Below are 8,629 nucleotides of genomic sequence, written 5' to 3'. Positions count from 1 at the left end.
AGCGAGGCGGAGGAAGCTGCACTGCCGTTCTGGAGCACAACCAGCACCAGACCCTTAGCTCAGGACCTAACCAGGGCTTCTTATCTCTGTGTTGAGAATCGTGATCCAGAGGCCTCAGTGCTCCACGGCCCAGGGAGCCAAGACAGTGGGCTGCAGGCAGCTCATCAGCTCATGTTTCCCCCAAAACTGGCAGGAAGCCAAGTGCAGCAATGACAGCGGAGCCTGGCGGAGCCTGAGGGCCAGGTGATTTGATTGTCGAGTGTTGTTTATCACCAAGCAGCCGGGGGTGATGACCCGGGACCATTTCCCTTGTTAACTTGGGGTCCTTCTGGTAACCCACACCCATCCTTTCAGTCTGTGGTTCAGGAGCAATATTGGCCTACCCCATGCTCTTAGGAAAGTCACCATCTGAGTATGCCAGCTACTAGCACCCTTGGTAAGCCAGCCTCTGGAGGAGGGAGGCAGGGAGCTGCACAGTTATCTGCAGTTACAGGGGGCTGCCTATCATAAACTGCCCTCTAGGGGCAGCAGGGCTAAGCTAGGAGGCAGTAACAGCCAGTGATACCTCTAAGACCTGTAACAAGCTACCTGAAGCCAGCCAACCAAACGAATAATTTCCCTTTTTTGCTTAAGCCAATTTGAGTTGAGATTTCTTTCTTCTTTTATATATATATATATATATATATATATATATATATATATATATATATATATATATATATATATATATATATATATATATATATATATATATATATATATATATATATATATATATATATATATATATATATAAGCTTTAGTAGGCATCCTTGCTCTTGGGGTTGGCAAAAAGTTAACGGAACAAAAGGCTTAGATGTCATGGAAGGCAGCACCATGAGGAGACTGAGAGGAACCCAGCCTCCGGCAGGAATACAAAGCAGGCTGCTGTGGGGCTGATCCAGATGACAATCCACTCAGCCGTTAGGGCTTGTTCTTCCCCGGGGTCGCATGTGGGCGTCTTTCATCCCTGTGCTTTCTAGAAATCCCTGAGAGCGGTTGACCTTTACCACCCACAAAAACCGGGTCTGCAGTGAGGTTTATTAAACTCAAGTACTGGACCCTAGAGCTCACGTTGGAAGAAAGGACCTCCGGAGCAGGGTTGAAAGACTGGCACCCTGAGGTGCCTCCCTGATCCCTTGGACTAGTGTTTGTGGATGGGGCTGAAGATGACCTCGCTGATCTGCCCAGGGATGGTGTAGAAGACGAGGAGGAGAAAGACAGTGATGAGCGCCAGCAGCAGCAGCAGCACCAGGATGCGCCAGTACCGGCGCCAGATGAAGAAGACGAAAGTTTTCAGGGGGTTCACGAACCAGTTGAAAGAGGTTTTGGGGCGGCTGTTGGGGGAAGGGTGGAGTCACATGACCAGGAAACCCCTGCCAGCGGCCCCACCTCCCCAAGCTCGCGCTACTTACTTGGGCTTCTCCAGAGGCTCGGGCTCTTTTCTTCCCTTCCCAACTGGCCGGTTCTCTGCCTCCTCCACAGTCAGCAGTTCAAATTCCGCCTCAACCTTCCCCTAGAAGGAGATGGTGAGGCCGTCAGTGGACACAGTCCAGCCCTGAGCCAGGCCTTAGCCACTACACTACGCACCGTGAGGATGTAGACATTGCCACCAGTGTCTGTGAACTCCAGGTCCTCTGGCCGTCCCTTCCTCCTCCTTTTCCGTTTCTTGCGACCCTGAGCCTCTCGGGCCTCTCGCTCCACATCTTCCACTTCCTTCATCTTCACTACCGGCCACCAGCCCCGCAATCGACGACAGCGAAACAGATTGCACCTCGGCCCAGCCCCACCAAGGGCTAGTCGAACAGAACAGTGCTCAGGGTCCCGGGCCCCCCTCACCATGTCTGGTAGCTGCAACTCCAGGGAGCCTGTGAGAGCACAACTCACAAGGTTAGGGTGAGGGGTCAAAGAGGCAGCACCTGAGTGTTGCCAAGTACCAAAAGGGAAAATACCGTGGTCAGGCCACAGCTAACCCGTCAGCTACCAGCCTGTCAGGTCCCAACCTAGGGACCATACTGCCAAAGCAAGGATCAAAGGCCACAATGGGAATCCAGAGTGACTCTAGAAGGATCCGGGGGAAAGACTTGAGTAGAAAGGAGGTTACTACATAATGCTCTCTGAACACCATGGTCAGGTAGAAAGCAATGGTTCAAGCCTGGAGTCTAAAATCACAGGACTCAAAGTTGGGTCGAAGTAGGAACCAAGGGACAGAGAAGAAACAGTGGAGGCAAGGAAAACGAGGACAAATCAAATGTAGGTTTGAGGCTAGGGAAGCTAAGTACCAAGGAAGTCGTTGGCAGAGATGCGGTCGTAGTCCCAAACCTGCATCACCAGCACAGCTGGCTGTCGGAACTCAGCCTCCTCCAGGGCGAAGGGTCCGGGCTTGCGCCGGACGCTCACCTCCCGCTCTGTAGGCAGGTAGTCAAAGCGAAACACGAAGCGCCAATTGAAGTTGCCCTCTCCAGTCAGGGAGTTGAAGTGGACGTCTGTCTCCTGTTTGTCATGCTCCAGCCCCTTTACCCAGCTGGGTGAGGAAGGACACAGCCCAGGGCAAGATGGCATTGGGGTTGGGGCCGTACCCAGAACTCAGCTCTGGAGCACAGAGGGCCTGGACACAGGGTTCCCATTTATAGTTCCCTTAGGACAACCGTTGGGCCAGCCTACCTTTTCACATAGATGTCGCTCGACATCTCTCCTGTGAGCGGATTCACGTCATCCAGAACCACATCTTCCGTGTTCCAGATGACAACTCTGAGCTCGTAACTGGGGACACAGTGGTTTCTGACTGTTGAGAAGGGCCCTGGGAGTGTCCGGCCTAACACACGACAGCCCCTGGTTTGGTTCCCCGGTGACTCTTAGACTGAGGTGGTGGCACACAGGACTGTAATCCCAGCTGCTCCAGAGGTGGCAGCAGGAGCATTACAGCTCAAGTTCATCTCTGAGGCTACATGAAACCTTGTCTCCAAACCACAATGGCCAGAAAAATCTTTGATCATTGTTCAGTTGGTAGAGTGCTTGCCTAGTACGCATGAAGTCCTGAATTCCGTCTCTAGCACACATACATGGCAAGTGGTACATGCCTGTAATCCCAGCTATGGAGGGGGAGAGGCAGGAGGATCGAGAGAGTTCAAAGGCCATCCACAGCTGCTCACCTGGTTAAGGACCTGCTGGGGCTACAAGAGTGAAAGACAAGAAGTGGAGGGAGTGCTGGGCAAACAGAAGGGAACTGGGTCAGATGTCACTGACCACGGCCCACTACAGCAAAGGCAGCACCAGGCGAGTTCTGCTCCCTAAACATTTGGAGTCAGGAGCCTGAAACCTTGAGTGGGTCAGCATCTACCAGCTGCAGGGTTAGAGCCACGGCAAGTCACAAGACATGCCATCCAAAGTTCTGGGTACTGAAAAGTCTGAGTAGAAAAGACAACCAGAGATGGAAGGGACGAGAACCAGCAGAAAAGTGCTGGAACATCCTGGTTCTTCCCCGGCACGGCCCCATGCCATCATGGGGTTGCCTGGACATCTCTTTTTCCCTTCATTTATTGATTCTCTGGTTTCGTTTTGTTCAGATGGGGGTCTCGTGTAGCTCAGGCTAGCCTGGACCTCTCTATGAAACAGAGGCTGCCTTTCGAACTCCTGACCCTCCTGCCTCTGCCTTCTGAGTTCAAGTAATACAGGCATACACTACCATACCTGTTTCCCCTCTGACTCTGCCCAACCACGCTTCAGTCTATATGGTTCTAGTGAGATAGGCGTCTACCCGACTCTAGGTTTGGGAGGACCACCCAGAACTGGCCAATCTGTGGTATTCCAGCCTTGCCCATGGTGACAGCTTCAGAGAGGAGCATCTAACCCCCAGCAGACAATAGGAAGTGGCTCTCGGCTTTTGTCTAATAGGATTGGGTGTTATTTCTGCTCAAAAGACCTGGCTGGTAAGAGATGAACCTGACACTCTCAGAAGCTACCTTGTTCTAGACTGCAAAAGGCTCTCTGAATGGCTGTAGAGATGACTCAGTAAAAAGAGCACTTGTAACTCTTCCACAGGACTCAGGTTCAGTTCCTGGGATCCACAATGTGGCTTACAACCATCTGTGGCTCCAGTTTAAAGGGATCTGGCGCCATCTACTGACCTCTGCAGGCCCTAAGCTTGAATGCGATACACAGCCGTACATACACGCAGGCAAAAGAGCCATGCATGTGAAAAGAAAAAAGGAAAAAAAAAATCCCCGAGAGGGACACCAAGAACAGCAGAGCCCGAGGTGGAAAAGCACACGGCTGACAGTCGCCAGGCATCTGGACCAGTGTCTGAGTGACGACACCCTCACAGAACTGCACTCGGGGCTAGCTTGGGCTAGCAGGGACAGGAAAAGGGTGTACTGAAAGATTCAGACACCACTCACTCCCCTGCCCTTGAGCCTAAGTCAGAAGTCTTGGCTCAGTGGGTGCTCAGATTTTCAGAGAGTAAAAAGGTCAAAATTCTCTCACCTGATTGGCTGCCTAGGCTTGATGTCAACTGGGGGTGGGGCAGGCACGTCACTGGGGAAAATGTCAATCCACATATGAAGGGATCCCTAAGAGCACAAAACCAGGCTGCAGGGTCTTGCTAGAAGAACCCCTTCCCCTACAGCCTTGATTCTGGTGGCTGCCCTGTCCCCAGGGGGAGAAGAGCCAGGGGCAGGAGTTACTGGACAGACTGGGCAGATTTGGGGTATTTAAATGAAGGTAGAGTCTGAAATGGGGGTCCCACAGCCAAGACTAGGTTTGGGTTCAGGGTGAGAAAACCGAGGTCAAGAGTAGGATGGGTCTTGAGGCCCAAACCTTAGTGAGTGAGGATGGAGGCCTGACCCTCGTTGGCTCAGGGCTGGGGACCCTGTGGGACCCGAATTGGAGATAGGGTGTACAGCCCATGACAGGTTCTCACTGACACTAGGAGCCAGGGTCAGCAGCAGTGTAGAGTGTGGGTAGAGGGCTTGGGAAAAGGGTCCGGGGTCAGGGGAGGAGTCTCAGGGAGTCAGGCCCTTCACCTGCAGCAGCCCTGGGCTACGGGGATGGTACAGGGGCCGTGTTTCCACATGTTCGGGTACCAGCTGGATCCCGAGTCCTGGCATCTCCTGCCAACGCTGCAGCACGAGCAATGCTTGAGCCTCTTCAGAAGCCTCGTTTCTCACCTTGGGATCTCTGCCATCTGAAAGAGGGAGATGTGGACCTGGGACCTCCTCAGCTCAGCCGAGACTAATGCTACACTCAGTAAAGCCTGTGGCCTCTGCCGGGCAGGGCGGCTCACACCTTCAATCCCAGCAGAGGCAGGAGGATCTCCAGGAGTTTGAGGCAAGCCTGGCATACATAATGAGTTCCAGGAACAGACAGAGCTATGTAGAGACCTCCTTAACAGCTATGTTCCCAACCCCCATCCCCACACCCCCCAAAATAGCCTGTGGCCTGGGAGAACAAGTCCACCATTCACAGAAGGCAAGCACTGGAGGGGGTGCTGCTGCTACAGCTACCACCTGTGAAAAGCCAGCCGTCATGATTGCTCAGACCCTGTTTAGAGACCAGCCCACCAGCCACCTGAAGTCTGAGCTCAATTCCATAGCCACAGACTGTATAGATCTCTGTATCCTATGCGCTGAGGGGTTTACTACCTAAGATCATTTTCTCCCTGCATCGAGGAACTGCGTCCTTACTCAGACAAACTCACAAACATCCCTGTGCCTGCTGCCATCAGTGGGCTCTCCTGGGCATACTAGCCTGGCACCTGTTGTATCCTTTGTCTTTGTCTGTCTCCCTTGTACTCTCTGTGGCCTGCCCAGCAGAGAGGGTCTGGTACCTGAAGGCAGGGCCTCGGACGTTGTCAGGAAGACTCTGTTGCCCACCTTGACAGCCCCAGCTCGGTATTCTGGGGCAGGGAGGCCACAGCGCTGGCATAACCCCGCCAGAATCTGTGAAGGCCGGAAGGCATCGCGCCAGGCATTGTACCCATCCCTGCAGGCAGAAGAGGACAATGCATGAGCTAGAGCAGTGTGTGGGCACAGTGGGTACAGAGGCAATGAGGAGGAAATGGGGCTCAAAGAGGTCACATGACTTAGTACCAAAACCCCAGTACCCAAGCTCAAGTCTTGGCTACTGAGCTGAGACAACTTGCAAGGGGTGGGAGAAGTTTCCCTTCTGTAAGGACTGTAGCTTGATATAAGAACAGGGCTGTGACAGCTGGGGAGATGTGATTGTTCAGCATGTAAAGGGCTTGTTGCATAAACATGAGGACCTGAGTTCAAATCCCCACAGCCCACATAAAAGTTGACATGTAGGGCAAGTATTCGTAATCCCAGCGCTCCTATGGGAGATGTGAAGACAGGAGACGCTGCAAGCTCATGAGCCAGGTAGCCTGGCTCACACAGTGATGAGACCCTCCCTCCCAAGATGGACGGAGAAGAGTAACACCCAAGTCTGTCCTCAGACCCTCACGTTGTTGTGGAACACGTGTCCCCAGATATTACACGTGAATATACTCAAACATTCAAAATATAATAAGATTAAACACATTCTAAAGAGAAATATGAACTTGAATGGGTTTGCTTCAGGAATGGGCCCTGCCAGACTCACACATCATACTGGGAGGCCAGCCCACAGTTGGCTCTGTGGTGGCTATAGAATCTATTTTCCAGGTCAATGTGAGTCTCCCCAATGAGGTCATCAGAGCCCACGAGGTCATGATCAAATATGGACACAGTCAGCTCTGGCTCGGCTGGAAGGGAGACGTTCAACTCCAGGACCCTAGGCAGATAAGAAAAGTGGCTAAGGACAGCTCCACACCCTCCAGGAGGACCTGAGGTAGCGGTGTCCAGTTCCCCACCATCACCAAGTCAGCAGCCTGGGCAAGAACCTGTGGAGCCCCAGACCCCCCACTCTCAAGTCCAGGGTCCAGCCTCACTCTCCAAAGATGGGGTGGAGTTGCTTGGGGATGTAGCGTTCCTTAGTGTCCCGGTGTTCCTTGCCAGCGCTCACCACCACATAGGGGTCTGCCTTGCCGTTGGGGTCCGCAGGAGTCAGGTTGGTAGCCTAGGGGGTAGAATTGAAATCCAGTGGAGTCAGGAGAGATAGCATCCTTGAAACCGAAGCCCTTGTCGGACCTGATCACAGGATCCTAAAATTGCTGTTTCCTCTGCCTAGTGCTGGGATGATCCCCCAAGGCTCAAGTGTACTGAGCCAAATTTCAGCTCTCAGAACTGAGTTTTCTGAATTAAACAGATAATATAAATCTCAGTCTTAAATTGATGTGGGGTCACACTAAAGACACATTCCCCAGGAAGACCCTGTTTCCCTGAAATGGCTTCTCTTTCCCGCGGGCGAGCTGTCTCTCAGTGGCTTTTAAGGAGGTCCTGCTTCATGCAGGGCCCGGTTTCCAGCCCTTCCTTTGCTCAGACTCTAAGAACCCAAGGTCAAGGTTCAGGTGTGGACAAACAGTGTTGAGCTGCGGCCCGTGGTTGTCTTGAAACTATAGCCTCCTCGCTCAACGAAAAGGGAAATTACCCTTTCGTCAGAGCTTTGTGTTCATTAAAAAGACGTCGAACATGTCTAGACATTACAAAGGCATTTATCTCAGAGCACCCTGTCTACCATATTGCTAGCCAACACAGTCAGGAGGGTCAGATGATGACGCAGATGTCTCTTCCAATGATGTCTTAGAATCCCTAAGTCAGGTCATAGCATCTGCTCCAGTGACAGGGAGAGAGGGACAGAGGGACAGAAACCTGCCTGCTCCCTGTTTCTTCCCAAGACTTTTTAAAGAAACTTCCAGGGCCCTGGCTGTCTGCATGACAGTCATACAATGGAAAGAGTTACAGGGCATTTGACCAAAGGGCATTCTGGGATTGGGGATCCCACACTACAGCTTTCTGCAGCCCGGTCCCTAGACCAAAGATGTGTACAAGTCTTGCCACAGACAAGCTTTTTGAGGGAGAAGAGGTAACCTGAAGGAGCCGGCCTACCTCTGTTGCCATGGAGATGAGCCAGGGACTGAGGACACTCACCTTCACGACATACACTCTAACCAGAAGCTTGATGGGCCGGTTCTGGGGGATCCCCCTGGAGATCTGAGGCTCAGAGAAAGATGCTGCCTCTGACTCAGGGTAAATGAGGAAGGAGCCCTGAGTTAGGGGAGACAATTACATTAGATTTATGTGTGCGTGCTTTGCCTGCATGTACGTATGTGAGCTTGGTCCCTGAGGTCAGAAGAGGGTGTCAGATTCCCCAGAACTGGAGTTAGGGAAGCACCCTGTGGTGCTGGGAATGGAACCCTGGTCCTCAGCAAGAGCAGCCAGTGTTAACTGAGGAGTCACCTCTCCAGCCTGTAAGCTTTTCCAGTCCCTTCTCAGCCTCCCTTTCTTCCCCAAAGTATACCTTGAACTTGCCCACAAAGTGTCCAGATCCTTCCTCTCCATCTCCAGCCTGGCCGCCTTGCCCTTTGTACAGGGGGAACACATTCAGCCAGTCTTCGAAGTGGTTGAACTCCTCCTCTAAGGAGCTGTTGTAGATCTGAAAGGTGAGGGGTCTCAGTGACAACTCTGTACCCCAAATCCAAGGGGCACCCTTCTTC

The 8,629-nt window shown here is 52.4% G+C and overlaps 1 protein-coding gene across 1 annotated transcript in view; it reads right to left on the bottom strand.

The window, feature by feature from the left end:
- Nucleotides 1-1,183: 1,183 nt before the first annotated feature.
- Nucleotides 1,184-8,629, bottom strand: part of LOC119815466 (fer-1-like protein 4) — a 33,772-nt gene continuing 26,326 nt past the window's right edge. The window contains exons 34-45 of the mRNA XM_038331598.1: nucleotides 8,434-8,568; nucleotides 8,064-8,180; nucleotides 6,965-7,092; nucleotides 6,637-6,807; nucleotides 5,864-6,018; nucleotides 5,061-5,221; nucleotides 4,522-4,607; nucleotides 2,704-2,802; nucleotides 2,322-2,563; nucleotides 1,630-1,907; nucleotides 1,455-1,555; nucleotides 1,184-1,376 (exon numbers count right to left, since the gene is read on the bottom strand). Of these exons, the coding sequence (XP_038187526.1) occupies nucleotides 1,184-1,376; nucleotides 1,455-1,555; nucleotides 1,630-1,907; nucleotides 2,322-2,563; nucleotides 2,704-2,802; nucleotides 4,522-4,607; nucleotides 5,061-5,221; nucleotides 5,864-6,018; nucleotides 6,637-6,807; nucleotides 6,965-7,092; nucleotides 8,064-8,180; nucleotides 8,434-8,568 (1,866 nt within the window). The remainder of the gene's footprint in view (nucleotides 1,377-1,454; nucleotides 1,556-1,629; nucleotides 1,908-2,321; nucleotides 2,564-2,703; nucleotides 2,803-4,521; nucleotides 4,608-5,060; nucleotides 5,222-5,863; nucleotides 6,019-6,636; nucleotides 6,808-6,964; nucleotides 7,093-8,063; nucleotides 8,181-8,433; nucleotides 8,569-8,629) is intronic.

Source organism: Arvicola amphibius, chromosome 5 (assembly GCF_903992535.2).
Source record: "Arvicola amphibius chromosome 5, mArvAmp1.2, whole genome shotgun sequence".
NCBI classification, from domain to species: domain Eukaryota; kingdom Metazoa; phylum Chordata; class Mammalia; order Rodentia; family Cricetidae; genus Arvicola; species Arvicola amphibius.
The sequence above is the reverse complement of the archived record's forward strand: the minus strand, read 5'-3'. Positions and strand labels throughout refer to the sequence as shown.